The sequence below is a fragment of the Thamnophis sirtalis genome, unplaced genomic scaffold (genome assembly GCF_051295495.1).
Source record: "Thamnophis sirtalis isolate CommonGarterSnake01/CBP01778 unplaced genomic scaffold, rThaSir2_p1.2 scaffold_9, whole genome shotgun sequence".
NCBI classification, from domain to species: domain Eukaryota; kingdom Metazoa; phylum Chordata; class Lepidosauria; order Squamata; family Natricidae; genus Thamnophis; species Thamnophis sirtalis.
This window is the reverse complement of record NW_028261389.1, coordinates 33,746,382-33,769,567: the sequence shown is the minus strand read 5'-3', so window position 1 is coordinate 33,769,567 and position 23,186 is coordinate 33,746,382. Positions and strand designations below refer to the sequence as shown.

The 23,186-nt window shown below is 37.9% G+C and overlaps 1 protein-coding gene across 1 annotated transcript in view; it reads left to right on the top strand.

Moving 5' to 3' along the window:
• The window catches only part of EMP1 (epithelial membrane protein 1), a 34,520-nt gene extending 17,042 nt beyond the window's left edge, over window positions 1–17,478 (top strand). Inside the window, exons 2-5 of the mRNA XM_014074965.2 lie at window positions 4,973–5,092; window positions 13,724–13,829; window positions 13,937–14,077; window positions 15,547–17,478. Coding sequence (XP_013930440.2) covers window positions 5,015–5,092; window positions 13,724–13,829; window positions 13,937–14,077; window positions 15,547–15,701 — 480 coding nt within the window. The 5' untranslated portion in view covers window positions 4,973–5,014 and the 3' untranslated portion in view covers window positions 15,702–17,478. The remainder of the gene's footprint in view (window positions 1–4,972; window positions 5,093–13,723; window positions 13,830–13,936; window positions 14,078–15,546) is intronic.
• The last annotated feature ends 5,708 nt before the right edge of the window (window positions 17,479–23,186 follow it).

Below are 23,186 nucleotides of genomic sequence, written 5' to 3'. Positions count from 1 at the left end.
AAATCGGAATGGATATCAGTGTTTATTTGTCACTCTAATTTGAAGCAGTAACCTAATATCAAGAAACATGTTTGGTTCATCTAGCCTAACATTCTCTTCCCACACTGATGGTAACTCTCCATGATTTCATAAAATAATTTTTCCCAGCCCTGCTAGGAGATAGCTGGGATTGTATTTGCAACCTTGATAAGCAAAACAAGTTGTCTACCTCTGAATAGATCAACAGGAATGTCTGACTCTCAACTTTTAGAGCAATAGAAGCAACAACTAGTCTTTGTTGAGTTGCAAAGGAGGTAAGAGCAGCTAATAGCTGTTTCCTAAAATTGCACATTTATTTTAAATCCCTGTCATGAGTTATGCCATGGTTATTGTTTCTTACTTTGCCACAATGATACTCGCCTATAAAGTTTTAGCATTAATGCATTTCCATGAGTGTGTAGTTCCACTTGCTTGTTTTGTATTCATGTTACTTATCAAGAATAATCAAGGTGGATATTTGTACTTTCCTGTTCATTTTTCTCACAGTGTGCAGCTCATGAGATCCAGTTGCAAATTTGCTCCACCCCTAAAGCGATTATTTTGCAAGTGTCTCTCCAGTCCCAGCCTCTTATTTGCAGCTGTTTTTAGTCTGAGGGCAATGCTGCATAACAGCCTAAACTGCTAATCTGTCATGCCACGCCCAACTGTTTCTTAAGGCAGAAATTCTTCTAAGTGCTCCTTATTAATTGCAATCCTATAAAATAGCATGGGGTTTATTTCATTCTAGGTTTAATATGATAATATTGTGATGGCATGCCACAGGTGGCGTGCAGAGCCCTCTCTACAGGAATGCCAGCCGTTGCCTCAGCCCAGCTCCACCCCATATGTGTGCACACCTCCTGCTGGCCAGCTGGTCTTTGGGTCTCTGCCGTGCATGCAAGGGGGGCAGGGCACATGTGGGGGTGCATACACACATGTGCAGGGGAGGCAGGTTGCATGCATGAGGGGCACTCACATTGTATTTTGGGACCTTGCGTGGTCCCCCACACCCCATTTTGGGCCTGGAAAGCCTCTTGCACCAATTTGGAAGCCAAAAATGGATGTGGGGGAGGCAGGGGGCATGTGAGCATGGAGGGTCATGAACACATTGCATTATGGGTGCGGCCATGCATGCTTTTGGCACGTGAAACAAAAAAAATAGCCATCACTGTGATAATTTATCTGGTGATTCTCTATTTGTTGGTATGGCAGAGATGTCAGTAAGGCCAAAAGCATTGTCAGAGATGAAAAAATGCTAATGTAGTATCTAAGGAAAGAGGAAGCATATGTACATCTATCCCCCCCTTTTTTTAAGGCCATGAGACCAGAGATTCCAACACTGTCATGCAGGATTTAACATTTGCTTCTATATTGCTGCAGAATCATAGATAATTAAGATGTTGAGCTTTTTCCACTTCCTAACAAAAACACACTGCAGCACCATTAAGAAATCCCACAGATAATCACTAGTTGTTCAGTCAGGAAAGAATGGGAACATGAATCAACTTAATTACAAATAAATGACAGCTTTCTTCAGAAATGCACTGAGGCAGACTTATTGTACTAAAAAGAATTGGGTGGGTCCCACGTTATAAAGCCTGGATTGTTCTTCTGCAGAAAACTCCACAGTAACATCATTGATCCCTCTTCTCCAGCAACAGGTCTTCCTAAATGTCACTGCATCCAGTCTGATAGTAGCCTAGCATGTTCTCATGCAGATGCCAGCCATACTCTTGTACAATAAGCTTGCCATCTGGAAATATAACCAATGCAGGCTGTACATGGGGAGGCTGCTTGCTAGAGTGGTCACATACTCACAGATAAGTAGCATCTGCTAATGGAATAGCAAGGGTGGTAATAGACACCTTTTAAAAAAAACAGGATCATATTGCAACTACAATGCATTGGCTGCCAGTTTGTTGCCTTGAAAGCCCTCAGGTTGTTCTGATATATGAAACCAATTTCTATTTTACCTATTGAGTCTTTCTGAAGAACACATGGAGAAGGCTGAGTCTTAAACAAGAGTGAACAAACCTTCATGGAACTGACCATAGAGTATGTGGAATACTTTGCCTTTTGTCGTCCAAATGATTTTTTCTTTAGGTATTTCCCATTTGCAAGATATTCTGGCAGGTTTTTGTCTCGCTGAACTGATTTAAAAAAAAAAAACCAGGACAAGATATATTTCTCTATCACTTAAGTAAAATCAGGAAGAACAGTTTATTCTAGCTGTAGGAAATTCAAACAAAAACTTACAATACATGTTAAGGTGGACATGTCCAGTAGTCCTAAAAACTCCATATCTCATTTAGTTGTGTTGACAAGGAGTCATGGAAGTTAGGGTCAAAAGCACCTGGAGGTGCTTATGGAAGCATAGACATATGAAGATATTGCCATCACCAATGGAATTCATTGGACTTAGGATGGTGGTGGGAAGAGAATCGTGCTTCCAGAATAATCCCACTTATTCTAATATTGCAATATCATGTCACATTTCCCTATCTTCCATTAAGTTTGCCTTGACTTCACCCACAATTCTGCGGGATGCAATTCCAAGCACAATACTTTGGTAACTGTAATTTTGAGAGTTTCATAATGAGATGAATATACTTTCAGTAAAATCCATCAACAAATGCCAACAACCCACTCCATGGTTGACATTAATTCTCATTAAGCTTACATGGCTGGGTTTTTTGGAAGATCGGGTCATTACTGAAATGAAATATGGTATCTGTCTGATGAGCATTGTTTTGCTCAGAGCAAAACCATAGATCTTTTCTTATTCCTACTTTATGTACAGACATACAAAAGCATTATATGAACTTAGATAGAAAATGAAGTATTCAGATGGGATAAACAGAACCCAAAACACATCAGAGGTGTGCAACCTTTTTTCTGGCAAGGCTGCCCTGGGTCTTTGAACAGTGTACTTGGAACTGCATTGCAAAAGAAAATTGTGGTTGAAATCAGGGCAAAGCATAATTTTAATTGGAATTTACATTTAATTAAAATTAAGTACAGTTAATATATAATTTAATTTATTTCTTTTTATTTACGTGGCTGCCTACCTTAAGCAACTCTTAAGCAATGATATGATAATTTGTAATGCAGAACATAGTAGTCATACAGCAAATATTTCCCTTTTATCATTTTAACAGTTGCAATTTGGAAAAACTTTTAAAGTCCTTAGGTACTATTCTCAAGACATTCAAAAGACACATGTGACTTGGCCTTCATGCAAAATCTGCTTAACATTAGCCATTTACTATTGATAGACATTATATCATGCATAAACCAATATTTTTTTGCTTGCAAAGTATTATTTGGTATGCTTGTGTATCATAGACTACTGAACCTGCATATCTGGATTGACAGGTCATTGTCTCTATAGTGAGGACCAGAGCTTTTAAACTGAGTAAGCAATAACTTATTGCTCACTCCAAAGACCCTGGAAGTATAGCATGTGCTCAGAATAAAGAACTAGAGCAGGAGAAAAGCCCCAACTATAAAGAGGAGAGAAAATCCTTTGTTGAGTTTGCTCTATAGTAATGAAAATAAAAGCAGGTGGATAAGCCCCTTCCAGGATTCTCCCAAGTTTGTTTGTTTCTTTATTTATAAATTTTATAGGCTGCCCCACCCTACCTCAAGGTAAGATTACTGCTTGCGGTACTTTTCCTTGTTCATGCCTGTGTTACCTTGTTTGCCAGGATGCCAGAAAGCTGGCTGGGGAATTCTGGGAGATGAAGTCCTAATGTTGCCAAGGTTAATTTAGAGGGAGCAAGGCAGAGCAAAAGTTGGCTAATGGAAAGCCAATGAGGCAGGGCAAAGTTTGAAAACCGGGTGAGATCTGAAATTAGAACAAGGTCTCATGGGAACACATGTTTTCCGGTTCACCGACAAATGCATGATAGATATATGTACAAAACCGCAACAACAAAATCGCTAATTGATTTTTGACAATAGCGCGATGACAAATGCGTGATGACAAAATAGCGCATATGTACGTTATAAGCCTAACCGTAACCCTAACCCTAATCGTAACCATAACCCTAACCCTAACCCTAAAAAAAATGTGATTTTATTGTCATCGTGCTTTTGTTGGCGTGATTTTGACATCGTGAATTTGTGGGCATGATTTTGAAGTCGCAGTTTTGTCGGCGCGCATATGTCTATCGTGCATTTGTCGGGTCACAATGTTTTCCATCTCTGCTTTAAATGAAGGATGGGATAAAATGTAGTAAACAGTAAAGAAATAGGATTTAAAGTAAAATGAATACAATAAAGGTTTACACCCCTATACATTTTCATAGATTTATTTATTTATTTAGGCTCCTTCTTCAAATACGTACGACTTTTACTCAGTATTTCACTAACATCTCAAAATAATTAAATTGAAGATTTTCTTAGAACAGGTAGTCCTTGACTTACAATAGTTCATTTAGTGACCATTCAAAGTTACTGCAGTATTGAAAAATGTACATTATGACCATTTTTCACAGTTACAACCTTTGTAGCTTCCCCATGATAATGTGATCAAAATTCAGATGCTTGGCAACTGACTCCTATTTATGACCCTTGCTGTGTCCAAGGTCATGTGACCACCTTTTGTGACCTTCTGAGAAGAAAAGTCAATAGGGAAGCCAGATTCACTTAACAACTGGGTTATTAACTTATCAGCTGCAGAGATTCACTTAACAACCATGGCAAGGAAGGTTGTAAAAATAGGGCAAAACTCACTTAACAAATGTCTCATTTAACAACAGAAATTTTGGGCTCAATCGTGGTCATAAGTTGACAGTGGTTGTTTGCAGATCCAACTTACTGCATTTTTTTCACTGATCAGATATTTTTTTAAAATATGTCCTTTGTTGCCTGCATAGAACTAATATTGAACCATGCTCTTACATTCAATGCTTGCTTTTTAGATTAACCTAGATCTGTTTCTCTCCCAAAGGCTTTTCTGCATCTGAGATTGTTCCTGAAGTGAAGAACCAAGATGTTGGTACTACTGGCTGGAATATTTGTGGTTCATATTGCCACTGTTGTCATGCTCTTTGTCTCCACTATCGCTAACGTAAGTAGCAAAACCTTCTCAGTGTTTCTGTTCTGCAGTAGCAGCCATAAGCTGTTGGATCTCCTCAACTTGGTTCAGATCCATGGCAAGCAATGCTTTTGCAATCAGAAGCTTTTCTGTGTTTAGGGGCATCTGATAGTTGTGGGCATCATGGTTGGGACAGGATGAAAGTATAAGGGTGAGTGATCAAGAATTTTCAATCCTGCTTCTATTTCTATGGGGCAAGAGTGAGATAAGGAGCACAACAGTTTTGAAAAAAGGCAAATGTGTGAATCTTACTGGGAGTTTTTCCACGTACAGTTTACTGATTACCTGGCTATAAAACAGTAAAAATCCTGTCGGTCTAATAAGGCAGAGTAGGCTAGAGCTAGAGATCTTGTTGAGCCATGTGGTCTAAGCTGTCAGTCCCTTCATTTCCAGATTGGCAGCTTAGAGCACATGGCTCAACAAGATCTCTAGCTCTATTTTCCTAAATGCAGGATCTTCTAATAGTGTTAGACTTCCCCTTCTCCTTTCTTCCTGTCTTAAGAATCTAGGACTTACAGCGATTTCAGACATCACACTAAACTATGGATCTTTTAACTACATTAAATAAACGTGGCTAGTTTGTACTATACTGAGCCTTTAACCATAGTATGCAAACTACAATGCCTGTGATCACACAAGGCATGTTAAGACAAAACCAAATAAATCACATTACAGTTTTGGGTGTTGTGTGGACCAAATAGAATTGACTGTATCTGCAGAGTGACAGACATGGGAAGACAGGTCATATCTTCTTGATTTACACATTCTTAAAAGCCAGTTCATCAACCATATATTTATGCTGAACTACTTTCCCAAAACAAATTACCTCCAGAAAAAAGACAACAGACAACAGACTGGTTTATTTATGTGGGATAAGATTTCTAAATCTGGTTGTTCAAAATTACAAAAGAAGTAACGCCCTAAGGCTTGGCATATTCCCCATTTATTAACTGAAACAAAGCAACAATTCAAAACAGCCTAAAGGCGTGAAATAGAGATCATTCCATTCCCTTACCCTGATCCTGAAAACACCTGGACCCAGCCCACTCAGAAACAAGTTGAGTGAGTTAGGACATACTAGTTATAAGATGCTTTGCTCTCCCACCTGCCAGACAGTCTGTTGTATAATTACAAGGTCTTTCCTGGCTTGTCTGTTTTGGAACCATAAAACATTCTCATGAACTCTTTGGCAAAGCCAACCTCAATGGGGAAGAGAGGGATATATCATTTGGCAGACTTCTTGGTTTGTATGACAAATCTAGCGTGGTTCCTTCCTGTCCATGCCGAAACACTGTGTACTCTCCCAGTTTCAAGATTACCGGTTTCTGGAACTTGACAAATACAGAGCAGCAAAGGCAAAAGCACAATAACACCTAGTAACAAAGGATGCATTTTACACATTTCTGTGTTGTCATTTCTAAAACTAAATTAATAAATGTGGTTGAATTGATGCAAAAGAAAAATATAAACCAGTATTGATGTTGTTATTTTAAATAGCTAGCTATATATTTTATCAGTCATCCACACTCCACACTCTGATGTTTTCCAGATGTGTTGAGCACTAAAATTGTTAAAATAGGTTCTATGACTACATGAACATTAGCACTGAGTGGAGCGTGCTAGTATCTCTCTTTCTCTAGAGAGAACCAACTCACAGGTGTCAAACTCGCTGTGTCACATTGCCGTGATGTTTTGTGACATTTTCCCCATTCACGGAGCTGGGATAGGTGTGGCCTGAGCATGATGCATCTGGCACGCAAGTCACCAGTTTGACACCCCTGAAAACCAGAGGTGGTATTCAGCCGGTTAGCGAGAGTTCGCCCAAATTGGTGGCAGAAATTTTGCCCAGTTCAGAGAACCGGTAGCAATGGCCGGCTGGCCTCACCCCTGAACCAGTCTCCCTGTCACCGGTTGCTCACCACACCCATTTGGTTGCTGCTTGCTTGTGCTGCCTTTTTGCATACCGGCTTTCAAAGAGGCTGGCAGCTGACCGTAGGCCGCTGAAAAGTCCTCCTGTTGACGATGGCTGTCATCGCCATCTTCTTTGCGCATGCGCATCCCATTGCTTTGCAAGTCTGCAAGGCAATGGGACTTCCGGACTGGACCAGCTGCTGCAGAAGGTAAGCAACCTTCAGTAGTTGGGGAGGAAACGAGGAAACAGGGGCAACTAACAAAAGGGAGGACAGGGGTAGACAGGGAAAAATCCTTAAAATTTTCCTATCTTTTCCTGTGGGCGGGGCTAGGTGGGGGAGAATGTGACTGAGTGGGCATGAGTGATGTCACATTGGTCAGGCCCACTCAGTCACATGTTCCCCACCTAGCCATGCCCACCGAACTGGTAGTGAAAATTTTTGAATCCCATCACTGCCCTGTACTACGTGGATAATCCAAATAATAAGTAAAAACGGATTTAATTCTTCCTCTCAAAGCTTTAACTTTTATTTCCCCATCTCCTATCAAACTGTGACAAGTAGAGTAGCAGTATTCATTTCCAATATTATTACAGAAATGTATTTTGTGCATTAAAAAATCAGTAACAACAGCAACGATATGGTAAATTAACTCATTTTGATTAACTGAACTCTTTTAAAATCTTCAGTTTATGACTGATTAGGTCTGCTTGCATTCACATACACTATTAATACTATACCATATAATGAATCTGTATAACTATTTTTCTTTTGACTGTGTCATGTACCAATTTTACTTGCCCTCTGTGATAATTAAAAACCAATAGAATTAAGCTTGCCCTTGCTGGCTGGATTAGCACTTCATGGAATCTGTTTTGCTGCATCTTGCACTGAGCAAGAGGTTAAACTAAATGACCTCTGAGGTGCTTTCCAACTCTGTAATTTTGTGATTCTATGACTGGGAATTACCTGTAGCAGAACAGGATTCAAAGTTCGGGAATGTTGGCTGGGAATTCTGGAAATTAAAGTCCACAGATCTCAAGGTTGCCATGGTTGAGAAAAATTGGTCTAACCTCTTTGCAAGACCCCTCATAGAGCAATCTTCTTCTAAATTTGTCCCTTCCACTCTTCCAAAATATTGAGCTTGAAAGCCTTGTTCCTAGAGCATCAAACAAATCAACCAAGAACCAAGAGAAGGAAGTCTAGATGTCAGGATTGGATCATCATACATAGCTTTCTTCTGATCAGTATTTCTTTCAATAATTAAATGCATTATTCCAGGAAATGGCACAGATAAGGCATTTTTAATGTAAAAAAAGATAGATAAATGCCTCCCCACCCCGTAAATTCCAAAAGGATTTTTTTCATTTTGTGCAAAAAAGACAGCCCCCCCCCCAACTCTTGGTCAGGAAGTAAAGAATTTCTCAAAAGTAGGCTTGAGATAATTGTACCCATTAAATTCTGTAGTACTTGGCATTTCGGGCCAAGTTGTAGAAATTCCTCTGAACAAAATTTGCATGCATTTTAAGTTTTGTTTAATTTGTTATTATGATTGACAAAAGATAAGAAGGCCAAAGAAATGTCAAGAAATATCAACAGTAACAGGATGAGCCCCTGCACATAAACAGAGAGAAAACTCCACTCTCTTCATGCTCTGAGAATTTTACCTAGTTGGCTAATGAAACTTCTGCAAAAAAACCCAAATACCAAACACACACACACAACTTCAGGGAACACCAAGGAATCTACAAATGTAAAAAAATGCTATAATGTCACGGATATGCAATAATATCTGTATTTATAAATGTTAGTATGTAATTTGATCACCAAGTAGCCTTTTGAAACATATTTTATTTTTAACACTTGCAGAATTTAAACTACTTAGTTTAGTATTTAGATACAGTTCACTAAAAACAAACTTCACATGGACACACATATATACACACATACATGGGCAGGCACAGATACACAAATCAGGAAGAATCTATTAACACTTCAAATTAACATATTTTATTTACAAGGCATAGGTCTTTGGGAACTATGGCTCAGTATTTGATACTGAGGCTTGTGAAGTGTTATGTCTTTTAATAAAATGTGTTAGTCTGGAAAGTGATCCCAGAGTTGTCCTGATTTTTGTCTACCATACACTAGCATGGTCTTTCTCTTACTAGAGATATAAAAAACTAACTCAGCACAGGCTAGAACAGGCTTTTCTGATATTTATGATTGCCCTTGGTGACTGTGTGAATAGGTTTTGAGGTCCACTGTTTTTTTTTCTAATTGAGCAGGAATTGCCTTGTAGACTCTCTTTCTCTCTCTCTCTCTCCCTCTCCCTCCCTCCCACCTCTCTCCCACTCTGTTATATTAAAAACCTTTCATGTTTAAGTTGATTGATACTTCAAAAGAACCAGGGTTAAAAGTGAAGCAACCTGATCTTATTTGGTTCCCTCCTGATGTGCTAAAATTTCCACAATCCAAAGTCTACATAGCTGGTAATGTGGCTTGAAGTCCAGTGATGATCAGGTTGGGAAGATAAATTTAAGATGGTTTTAGTTTTGTTAATCTCAATAAAATAACAAGCAATCAAATTCTTTTTCCTTTACAATAGTATTTCACAATTATTGTTATTCCTTTTATATTTCAGTAAAGTTAATGTATGGTTGATTTGATGTTGGAGACATTAGCTCTAAACTACATAATTTCCGTTATGTTCTCTTAATTAGACTAATCTCAATAAACTCACAATAAGGATAACCCTCAGGAGATAAGCAAATAAGAGGGAACAGTCTCCCCCCCCAAATTATTTATTTTATAATGGTTCAATAGCATGGTTGAGCAATTCTGGGGGTAATGGGGAAGTACTTGTGGCTTTAAAAAAACTTCTGGTAAAAGATTCAAAATTCAAGATTCTTTTCCCACCACTTCCTTTGGAAAAGAAAACAGTGTCCTAAAAAAAAATCAGCCGTGGACTGATTTTCAATGACCCACACCCAATGTTGCATGAATAGGTATACTTATTAGAAAAGAAGCCTCATTGGATTTCACAGCATTGACTCTGGACTGCTAGCTGACGAACGGTAGAAGTGAACTAAGCAGAAAGACAGTGGAATGTGTTACTCATTGTTGCTTTGGCCACGCTTATATTTACATATCAACTGGCTCCTTTGCTTTAGTTTATGATGACATCTGCTGGATACTTCTATCTGAAGCAGCCTACTTATTTTATACACACTCATACACACACATGGCACACAAGCCAACATACTATTGAACAAAAACAGGAAAGATATTCAGAAGCCAAAAAACTCAGGAAACCATAATAGGTTCTTTGTTTTCTCAGCACTCTGTTGTTCCAGTATTTGGCATTTATCCCCTCACATCAGAAATCCATGAGAATAGAATAGAGAGAGAGAAATGTAGGGATATCTTTGTTGTATGCATTCCAGATTCTCATGACTCTCATTTGAATATGGAAGATAGCAAATGTGCAGTTAGATTTCTCCCCAAGGATCTCCTCTAAAATATTTTATGAAGTAAGAGGCTGGAACAAAAGTACTATGTCCTTTACTGTGTTTCTCCATGTTTTCTCCTTCAGATTTTCTTAGACCAAATGGGCCCCTATCAACTGTTTGGGTATCATTGAAGTACTCAGCTTAATTACTTTTTTATGTAAATAATGTATATTTAAAAAAAAATCTCAGGAACACTCAGTTACATTCATCTGGATAGGTTCTACAAGGAATAAAACCCAAGAAACCATTTTCATGTTGCAAGTTATAAGAATTCACTGCTGCCCCTCCTATACCCTTTCTTAAAGTAATACTAAGATCTATATCTTAGACTAGGCTTTGAAAAATTGATGCCCATATATCTCATTAACCTATATTAGGTTAATATTATAATGTTTGCAGACATTATATACAGTATATATGATGTCTGCAAACCTAAGAATCAGGCAGCCTCCAAAATCATAAAGGAAATTATATAAAGAAATAGACAACTGTATTTTCATTTGTTTCAATGGCTCTCCTCTAAATAAATCTGCTCTAAATGGATCTCTATTCTGCTCACTATAACCTAGAAGCATAGAAAATATAGTTCTATCCTAAGGGGTCAATATATAAATGAAATGGTAGCTAACATATCAAATTACATTAAAAACATTTTTAAGATACAAATGCACCAAAAAGCAAATAACTCTGACCCTGCTTAGCTCACAGAGAAAATCCAGTTGAAGGACTACAATATTCATGACATCAGAAGTATGACCTTTTCCACCACATTCTCGGGGCATCTAGCACCTAATGCTTCCTAAAGGATACTTGTTAATAAATTATTTGCACTCTTTAAAATCTGGGAATGTGGCTGCATTGTAATTGAGAACTCTCAAAGACCGTTCATGGAGCAGCCAGTTTGGCTTCTGGTATTAAGGCAACCGCAAAGGGAACAGTTCATCTGTGGTGGAGGGAGGGAAGTCAAAACAGGCAAGGGAGGGGCAAAGATTCATGTGATTTGCACTACATTTTTTGTGGCTTGACCCCCTCTCCTGTTTATGCCCATGAATGGGAGGGTTTCAGCCTTCTGTATGATTTATAAATACATTGTGTTACAAACAGAATAAATGCAGCAAGGATTAACATATATTATTGCAAGAGATGATGAGGCAAACTTTTTTTATTTAATTCAGTGTCATGGCTTCCTGAATTTGCTGTTCTAAATTTCACTGGCTTGATAATCTTAGTTATTCGATTGCAGTTCTCCAATAAGCACATCTGGTAAAACCTAAACTCGAGAATCTCTGTTTTCTTTTTTGAAAAAAGTTAATCCTATGTTTCTGACTTGCTGAGGAAATAGATCCAAACCCTGTGAACAGAAGGCTGAGGAGCATGTGAAGAGATAAGTTAGCTCTTGTGAAATAATCTCTAGGAAGGGATCATACCTAGTGGAACAGTAGTAGTTACAGAAACAGTTATAGATGACCTATTCATGGCCATCTATTTGGGTTCCAATTAGACCCTTTTCTAATTGAAAATGATCAGGTACAAGATGATGTAAGAGGCTTCTGCTTTAAGCCATTGAGACTTATTGTCAGAACAGAAAATACTGAACACTTGATGAAGAAATAGGTCAACTAGTACAAGACAGTCCTTCATACCTAGTGTACAAGGGCAAACACTATCAGTTGGAGCATCCATCACAAACCATATATATGGTATATGATTGTATTAAGGTGCTGAAAGTCAAAGTTGATTCATTTGCACTATCTGGGACAAAGCAGTAAATATGTCTTCCTATCACAAGCCAAGAAGCCCAAATCTCAAGAGAGATAAATATGATAATAGCTATCACTTTAAATGCTTCAAGAGAGATGTAGATATTTCAGGAAGGCATAGCTATTGGTGACTAGTAGCCTGGGTGGCTGTAAACTGTCTCCAGAATAAATGCAGCATACTGTACTTTAGACACTAGCCTCTGGGAAACAACAATGAAAAGAACTGTCTCATAAATTTCTCAGATGAAACAGACATGACACTGTGTGATACAGTGCTGGAGTAAATAGCCCTTTGGTTTAATCCAGCTGGCAGTTCTTAGGTTTCAATGTTCTCATTTTATACCCACTGAGTTTCTTTCCCCCAGTTTCTATATCTTAGATCAGGATTGGTTTCAAACATTTCCAAATTTGCCACAACAGCAGAAATCCCAATACTACTTTGCAAGTAGTTTGAACATAACAAGCTTTTTACAAAATAAATATTTTATAAATAGCCATTTCACTTGTTGGAAACCAATCTCCTCTCCTTCCCCAAGAATAAAAGAAACTCAAAATGGACTTTCTAGATGAGCTTCTAATTGGGACTTGCTAATTACAGTATTTTCTGAGCAACAATAACTATTGAATGAAGGCAAATACATTGTAATGAACAAGAACATACATTCAATTTCTCAGTGACTAAGATTGTTGGCCATGCAGGTACAAAGATAGCCAGGGAAATGATTGAAACCTGGGAAATGGGCTCTTTGTCAGTCAACAGGAGTACTGATTTACCACCAGCTTATCAGTACCTAGGAGCCAAGGACTTGGCAACACAAGGAAACAACAGCAAATAGCCAGCCATCAACACACCAATTAACCAATAGGAAGGCACCACATAAATATGACCCATATAATAGCCCAAGGCACACATTATAGTAGAGAGAAGTTCCCTGAGGATGGGCTCCAGCATTAAAACCTGGAAGACTAATCCTCTGGTTCCAGTGACCAACCCAGATTGGATCCTGCAACAACAACAACTATTTTCATAAATCTTGTTTTTTTGTTCAGATAAATCATTCTATTATACATCCCTACAAAATCAATGTTAAATTTCACATCAGTAATTGCCTTCTATTTTGGCAAACTCTTTTTTCTAAGTTTATATTATCTTAAACATATCGCATTTTGCAAGTATATGTATTCTAATAATCACATATTATTGTACGTGCATTGTTGGAAAAAAAACCCTCTAATATCTGTTATATCTCAGCATAATCCAAAATGTCTTTTGGTACAAAAACATCACCCTTTGTGGAAAACCTAGTACTTATTGATGACAGTTTTGCAAAAGTTCAGCTAAACTGGCTTCCACTTTTAGCTTGATGTCAGTTCCTGAAGGGAAGAAATCCAAATATGAAAGCTTCTTCTGCTTTATTTTAGGTCTGGATGGTAACCACCCTTTCTCAGAAAACAAACTCCTCAGGGCTGTGGAAGCAATGTACAGAAATCAATTGCCAGGACATTGTTGTTCACAATGATGACTTGGGTAATATACTGTTTATTTTTATCTATGGATATTGCTTTAATGATATATTGCTATACATTGAACTCCTGCATTCCTTTCTTACTCTCTTCCTTTCCTTGTGTCTTTAGCTGCCCTCAAGGCTGTGCAGGCCTTCATGATCCTGGCCATCATCTTTTCCTTTGTCTCTTTGGTCATGTTTGTGGTACAGCTCTTCACCATGGAGAAGGGGAAACGCTTCTACATCACTGGAGCCATTATGCTGATTTGCTGTAAGGAAAACCATTGTCTATTGTAGCAGACTGGAAATCAGTCCAAAATACTGGAGAAGGGTGGTATACAGTTATGATATGTAAACGTAACAAAATAACAGAGTTGGAAGAGACCTTGGAGGTCTTTTAGTCCAACCCCCTGCTCAAGTAGGAAATACTACTAATACTATGTGAAGTACTATTATCTAGTACTTCATATAGTTTTATTGGATCCAAGAGGCACATAGTTCATTGCTTAAATAGTAAAATATTTATCAGAAATAAGAAAATAGAAAACCAAAGTGTAAACATAAAGTCTTCTTTCTTTGATAGCTGTTAAGGTACCAGGAAAAATTCCACATGGAGGGTATTTTATAATTGTGAAGGCTATTGATGAAAAGGGTCTTTCATCATGGTTACCTTCTATACTTTTTTTTCACTTGGGGAACTTTGACAAGGTGCTTCAATGTTAAAAAAAACCCATTCACTATATGTGGAAATAGATAGTATCTTCATTGACAGGCTACAGAAACAATTACATTACTACAGGTATCAGGGGCCTACCATAAAGAAGAAAGTATAATAATTCCAAGGCATTCAGATCGACTTTATCTATATATAAGAGACTATACGTAAAGGTAAAGTTTCCCCTGCACATGTGTGCTAGTCGTTTCTGGCTCTGGGGATGGTCTCATCTTCATTTCAAAGCCGAAGAGCCAGCGCTGTCCGAAGACGTCTCCATGGTCATGTGGCCGGCATGACTAAACACCAAAGGTGCATGGAGAACTGTTACCTTCCCACCAAAGCGGTCCCTATTTTTTATTTGCATTTTTATGTGCTTTCGAACTGCTAGGTTGGCAGAAGCTGAGACAAGTAATGGGAGCTCACTCCGTTATGCGGTGCTAGGAATTTGAACCACTGAACTGCAGACCTTCTGATCGACAAGCTCAACCTCTTAGCCACTGAGCCACCACATCCCTCCATAAGAGACTATAGAAATATTCTATATTGAGTCTGAGACAATCTTTTTTAGACCAACTCAAGATTACAAAGTAGCATGCAGGCATTGGAGTTTTCAAGAACTTTTTTATCGGGCATGTTGATAAGGAAGGGAAAAAAGACAGAAAAAATGGGTGAGGGAAAATAATGTGTTCAGCGTTCAGGATATCAACTATGGCTCTATATGGAATGACTGCAGACATGCAACTGACTCCTATCAACTGAGTGTTAGGTTTTGGATTTGATTAAAAGAAAATCCATCTGATAAGGTAATCATAAACCATGTGCCTCAAAACAAAATATATATTTATTTTATAATAACAAAGCAGTTGGATTTTTTTCAATATTCACTTAAAGGAAGTTAATCCTTTTCTTTCCAGTTCTTTTCACTGTGAAATCTACAATTGTTTGGATAAACTAAAGTTTTAAAGTGTCTTCCCAATTTTACTTTATTTTATTATTTATTTGCTTGCTTGCTTTTGTTTTCACAGGGCTGTTTATTTTGATTGCTGCCTCGATCTATACTGCCCGATTTAGTCATTATTATGAACCCAGTCACCCTGGATATTCCTTTATACTTGCCTGGATCTGCTTTTGCTTTAGCTTTATTATTGGGATCCTGTATCTTGTACTCAGGAAAAAATGAGAGTTGTCAGAGTGAAATAGAGAGGGAAGATTAGAAATTAGGGGACTTGTGGGAGGGTTATGAACTCACTTTGCTATGAGAAGTTTGCCAAAAATAATGAATACACTACTCACCCAATATGCCGAAACACTGAAAACTCCACAAGAGAGAATTGCTATAGACTCTCTCCTGTTATGAATTTAAGACCACGAAGATGGTTGAAGAATCTTCAGCTTAGAGATGTGGTATTTCTCAGACTCCATTCAAAGGCCTCCATCTTCTCCTTCACTGACAGCTGAAAAGTCAGAAATAAATAAGTTGCTCAATTTCCTTCTTGATCCTTCAGCAGTATGACATATCACCCATGAACATTATCCACCCATTTCTAATAATCCAAGAAGGTATCATGAAGTGTGACACTAAAAGTATCAACCTCCCTTCCAAATTAAGCAGTGTTAGAGCTGGCCACATTATGAAGTAAAATGAGGTCCTTGCCTCAGTCATCTGATGCTAAAGGACAGCAACGAAGTACTGGGTGACAGAACTTTTTAAACTAACCAGCATCTCCTAAGTCATCTAACTGTTCCATAACCAGTTCCATTTATCAACTTGTCTATTTTCCAAATTTTGGATGGGAGAGATGTCACTTCATTGTAAAATCTCATTTTCCTCCCTACAGAAATTCATTGGAATTAAAAAATATGAAATGTGAAAAATAAACCTGTTTGAATATTATCTAAATTGTACCCTTTAAATTTAATGTTTTAAAATATTTAATTTCCACTCTTTATTGTCATATAAAGAAATGGAGCTGCTGTTGTTGAAGAAGATAGAAGGCAGTAGCCTTTGGGGAATGAAAAAGAGGTGAATGGTAAAGGGAGATGAGAGAAGGTGGAGAAAGGCAAACAATATTCCTAATTATAAAGCATGTCATTAAGATATTCAACTTTTCAGCAAAACTGGATACATTCATTTTACAAAGCTATACTATGAAGATAGAACTGTTGGGTCCATAAAGTTTGTGTTCTTCAAGCTGTCAATCCTTGAGGCATTCAACTCTGGCTCATGTGATCTCATCTCCCAGCATCAAATTAGATTAAAAAAATTCTCATTTCATTGAATAGAATGGGGGATGGGGGTGGAACATTGTTAAAGTGGGACTTTCAATATTGGAACTTGCATTTAAACAATAATATATAATGTATATTGGAGGCAGACCTTAATATTGCATTGGTCAAGAAAGAAATTATTTGTACTATAAAACAGGTTCCTGAGTCAGAATTCTGTGATAATAGAAACAACGCTTCTGTTTTGTGTGCGTATGTACTCATCTTAAACCTCCCCTTGTTTTTATTGCATATAGTTTGTCTCCCAAGACATAAGAAGACCGGCTAATTAAATTTTGCAAATAGAGGGCCAAGCAGAAAATTGCTATATTAAAGTGGAGAGACTTCTTATTACATCAGAGTTATCATTTGCCTTCCCACCACATAGATCAGTTCAAAATAATGGAAACTATGCTTAGGAAGTTGCTAATACTGTCTCTGCTTTATTGTACTTGAGTGATATGAAAAGTAAGGAGGGCTTCAGGGTTGCAAGTTTCATATAAACAGTATTCTCTTTCCTGCTTTCTTCATTATACTGTTTTTACATGTATTTGCTAGATTATGTTCTGTCATACTTGCCATTTCTCAACATTTATTTTATGTGCAGCCATTGTAAATATTTTGATACAAGTGTCCCTAGAAGTAGGGATATATAAAATAAAGTAAAATAAAATAAAATTCAGTTTCTCAGACATGTGAGTCTTATTGATTTTCCAGCAGCATATATCAATAGCACTTCTTCCCCTGAAGGAAAAATGAGGACAATCTAGTATTTTCAGGATAACCACTTGGCAGAGGCAAAATTGCTGCTATGCAGCTAAAGGGGTGATGCACAGATTATTTCTGGAGCCCAGCTTTATGTAGAGGCATTCGTATTCAACTATTTATGGAACAGGGTACTCTGTACCAGTTGAGATCTCACAAAGGACCATTTCCACCCTTTTTTGGTGAGCAGATCTTGAATAGGAAACACCATCATGCTTCTAGACAGGTTTTGGGCATAGCATGGTCATCTGCCTCCACTATCATGGTGGGGTGAGGTTTTATTGCCTATAGATGGAACATGGCCTCCAACAAAGAGTCCAGGTTGTGCTAAACCAACTGCAAGAAATACCTTACCAGAAACATTTTTGAAACTGTGTCAAAAGTTAGCTGCTTGATATGAGAGTAAAGAGTGACCACTAATTTGCCTTTTTGAATGGGATCATTCTAAAAAGCTAGGAGTGTTGACATAGCTGATTGGCAAACTTACTGTCAGTGTTCCAAATATCACCCAAAATTAAATCAGAATTCAAGGCAGAGCTTTCTTTAAAGTTCCAATTTATTAAGAGAGACATGTTGGCACATCTGTGGAAAACCCGAATCTGAAAGCTTCCTGGGTTTCCCCAACCAGTTGAAAGTTCATGATCTTGCCCCCACACCCACAAATCCATCATATGGTTCAATCTTCCACTGCCATGCTGGCAGTTCTACCCATCCAGTTCCGGTCAGGTTCAGAGGTGTAGAGACAAAGGATGACCTTGGGCTTCTAGGAAGGAATTTTTTATTTTGACAACAACGCATTCTATTCCTTACTATTCCACCTCCCAATTCCCCACTAATGAAAAAGCACAGTAAAATAATAGAGAGTGTGGCAGACCAAAGATCTTAAAAGGAACCGGTTGCAGGCTTGACACTTTCTTCATTACTGACTTCATTGAGATGCCGAGAATCATTGGAAAAGTTTGGGCCCTTCTGGACAGATAACAATGATTATGACCTGACCACATTCTGCCCAATTTAGCAGAATCAGCTAAAGCAGACTGCTACACAGGTATAATGCCACAGAAACAGACATAGAAAAAGTGCTCTTCTTGTACAGGGGAAAGCCACTTGTAGTCTTGTCATCAGAGGTGGTATTCAGCAAGTTCTGATCAGTTCTGGAGAACTGGTAGCCGAAATTTTGAGTAGTTTGGAGAACCGGCAAATACCACCTGTGGCTGGCCCCACTCCCATCTATTCTCTGCCTCACGAGTCCCAGCTGATCAGGAGGGAATGGGGATTTTACAGTATCCTTCCCCTGCCACACCCACCAAGCCACGCCCACAGAACTGATAGTAAAAAAAAAATGAATCCCACCATTGCTTGCCATCACCTATTCTTAAATGCAGTAAATGTTTGACCAGTGATATTTTCTTCTTCTTGGGACTTTTTAACAAATCTTGCTTTCACAAGGAAGTTTAAAATAAAGCTTGATTTAAATAGGTCAATAAAATTTAAGGCATTCAGAGTGCTGAGTGGAAATTCAAGTTAAATTGGAACAGCTAGCACAGAATGTAAGACTGCATTAGTTGGTATAAGGGTAAAGTTAGAGCGTAGATCACACAAATAGAGTAGATCACACAAATACAAGGGTGTCTGGAGGGAGTGAGGGAAAAGAAAGTCAAGATGACAGGTGCAATCAAAGCTTTGCCTGTTCCTTTTGTCTGTTGGACATATGTTTCACATAAGACGTAGATGGAGCTTTGATCACATTATGTCAGTTGCTTTTTTAAAAAAGTTTTTTTGACCATACCCTGAGGTCACACTTGGATAGATCGAAGGCTTTTAATAGTTTATGGATTTCATGAAAAGGTAGAAACACACACAAAATGAACCAATCAGAAGAAGCCAGAGCAACAGAATGGTCTCGCTTCTCTTTTTCTCAGAAAATAGAATGAGCAATAAAGCAAAGTCATTGGTAGACAGTGGGTAGGTGGTGGTGGTTATGTTCAAAGAGGAGGAAAGCAAAGGGACATTCTTCTCCTAAACATTTTTAGCAAGCAGAATTTGTGGAAATGATAAGGCTCAATAACTACTTAATCATGCCAATGACAGAGAGACCATCATGCCATTCACTCCATGTCATTTCCCCAGAACTCTAAATAAGAGCCCAGTGGTTAGAGTGCAGTACTGCAGGCTACTTCAGCTGACTGCTAGCTGCAGTTCAGCAGTTCAAATTTTGCCGCCTCAAGGTTGACTCAACCTTCCGAGGTGGGTAAAATGAGGACCCAGATTGTTGGGGGCAATATGCTGACTCTGTAAACCGCTTAGAGAGTGCTGTAAAAGCACTATGAAGCGATATATAAGTTTAAGTGGGAAACTGAAAAGCAAATGTTCTATAACAACCTGGAAGCAGGAGGAAAGTTCTTTATGGCTATCAGATTTCATTCATTTCACTGAAGTCAGTCCAATTGTGGGACAAGTCAATCAAATCTTCATTAAATCAAATCATTTTCTTGTGCATTTCCATAAAGTAATACTATTCTCTTAATTTATATTAATTTGCAACCATAGCAACTAACCCCTCTGTACATAATAGATATTCCCTCAAATTTGTATTGTGTGATATGGAAACCTGCAGGTTTCTAGGTTACCTAGAAAATGGAAATGCGCTCTGGCTAGATGCTAAAAGCACTAAAAGAGAAAAACAAATCTGCTGAAATCAATTTGATATATTTAAGGTGAATAAACGTATTTAATCACCTTAGAGGGGTGTAAAACTATTTTCCATTGGCTGGATAGAATTCCTGTGAGTTAGAAACTTAAGGCTCATTATTCTGCCACACAATGGATTTGCTGTGGAAGAGCATGACTCTTCAGTGTTATGTAAAGAAGAATAGATCTGCAAATGTAATTCCTGTTACCTTTCTTACTTCAAAGGGGGAAGGAAGACTCTGCAGAATTATTGATAACCTATTTTCCTAAGCATTTCTAAAAGAGGATTTTGTTTTTTTGTTGTCTGCATACCTTTCATGTGCAACCTATAATAGACAAGTGCATTTTTTTGTACTTAGTTCTTTATTTTTCACACGTTCCTTAGTAACTCCTCCTAATATGTGCATGTTTGTGTGTTTTAGAATTACAAACGGTACCATAACATTTTGAAGTTTGGGGGTGCATATACATTCTAAATCTTACTCTATATTCCTGGCTGATGTGGAATTAATTCTAATGGATCAGGCCAAGTCTCAATTCACACTAGAACCTATATTAATGCCACCTCTGACTGGCCCTGCCCCCATCTATTATCTGTCTCCTGAGTCCCAGCTGATCAGGAGGGAATGGGATTTTGCAGTAACCTTTCCCTGGAGTGAGGTGGGAATGTACAGTATCCTTCCCCTGCCATGCCCACCAAGCCACGCCCACAGAACTGGTAATAATTTTTTTGGAATCCCATCATTGATTGAGCAGTGAAACAGCTCTGCTGTTATGACCGATAGAAGCACTGGCAAATAAAACAAACAAACCAGTTTAACAACAGTGACTTTTATGCATTATCAAAATAATGTCCTTTCTAACATAGTAGTTATGAAAATCCTTTAGGAAACAATCTTCTAGGAAATCCCATCAGATGTTTCAATCTGCAAAACATCACATATACCAATGTTCAGGAGGCTTTTTAATGAGTATGAAAAGTGCACAAATGAAGTTATCAATGATCTTTGAGACACAAAGGAAGTATCAGCGTGAAGGCATGACAGCATGTTTCGGGGCTTCTTCCCCTAAAAATGAAATATTTGCATGATATATAAAAAGGTAGACTGTCAGATAAAAGATTAGAATGTAGGCTTCTCCTTGCCATGTATGCTTTGAATGTTCTGGAAATAATTTACTGAAAGGAGCATTTGACTATTCAGTACCTCCACAAACAGTCTGAAGTAGTGATTTTTAAGTGAAATATCCAATAGAACTGGATTTAATTTTTCTACTAAGAAATGGAAGACAGATAGATATGGAAAGCATTCATTTAAAATTTAGTCCAATTTAGGTCGTTATTATTTTAATAGGAAACAGGGAGATAGTATGCTAGATAATCATGATGATATAATGAAATCCAGTGCTTCATTGTAAACATTTACATATGGAAAGAAAAAAAAAAAGAAGAATTCAGAGCATTTTACTCCAGTATGAACTAGCCCTTTGGGAGAAAACACTTCTTCTTTCAAATCCAACCCATTTATTGGAGCTTCCTTTTCCATTAAAATCTAGAAGATCAAAGTAGCTAATATTGGTAATATTAAGGAGAGGTAGTGGCTGGCTACTTGTGCCCCCAAGTTCTTCATTCCTGTCCCATACTTCTATCTAATAGATATGGGCAAGCATCCTATCTTTGGTGCCTTGTTGCTCTATGTGATAAAACATACAATTGTTGTTTTCCTCTCAGTTTAAATAATAGTAGCACATTTTGAGCTAGGGAGCTCTGTAAAACTCCTGCAGTGACCACTCATCTGCTACTGCTCCCATTATTTCATTTTTGAAGCAAGAGACATTTGCAAAGCTGCTTCTACCTCAGCAAGGAGATTAGAGCAGCCCACAGAAATTGGACTGGTTAATAGAGAGAATGGGATTCTGTGATCATTTTATGACTAAATTGCAAGAGCAGCTTTTAGAGAATGAATTGGACTGGAGAGATATGGACAAAAATGCAATGCAAAAAAAGGGGGGAAAAAGCTAGATGAAAAGTCTAAAAATCTTGCCAGCAAAAAATAGTAAAGCTACATTTTTCTCACCAAGAAGCGTAATAATTAGCAGCCTCATAGAATATAAGAATCTGATTGTACTCAATCTGATTGTACTGCTTCAAACAGTTTGTGGAGGAAACAAACAGTCAAATGCTCCTTTCAGTAAATTATTTCCAGAACATTCAAAGCATACATGACAAGGAGAAGTCTACACTCTAACCTTTTCTCTGACAGTCTTCCTTTTTATATAGCATGTAAATACTTCCTTTTTTTAAAGAAACATGCTGTCATGCCTCCATGCTGGAATCGTTTAAGATAGGGCCAGGTGCACAATGTAAGATCCTGGCACTACATTGGTTCCCAACCTTTCGATATCACCCAGAAACCCTTCAAAAATTTGCCAACAGATGATAAGGTTGAATATGACAATGGAAAATTATTAAAAAGACAAAGGAAGATCATGTGAAGACAACCTTGTTAGGTCTAGCTATCTTTCAACTGCCTCATTAAGAGGTCACAGATGCTTTAGTCTGTTATGGCTGAATACATAGCAAATTCATTAATACACACCTATTCTGCCAGTGGTCTATTTTGGAAAACAGATCTAGCATTCTTCTGAAAGTAGCCTGGTTGAGCATCACAGGACTGAAGAAGAGGTAAGCGTAGGGTGACTCAGGTCAATAGCACCCATACAGGAGACACAAAAGCCCTGCCCCATTCTACCAGAATAATGGGCACAGAAAAAGGACAATCATCCAAATTTCAGTTTATGTTTAAAATCTGCTTTAAAAGGAGGTAGATGATTCATTAGAGACAGAACCAGCAACACAAAACTAGAAGAGTCTGGAACTTTGTCCTGGTTGAAATCAACTATCTCTGCAACAGGGCTTTGCTATACAATCCTTTTCTAAATGTTA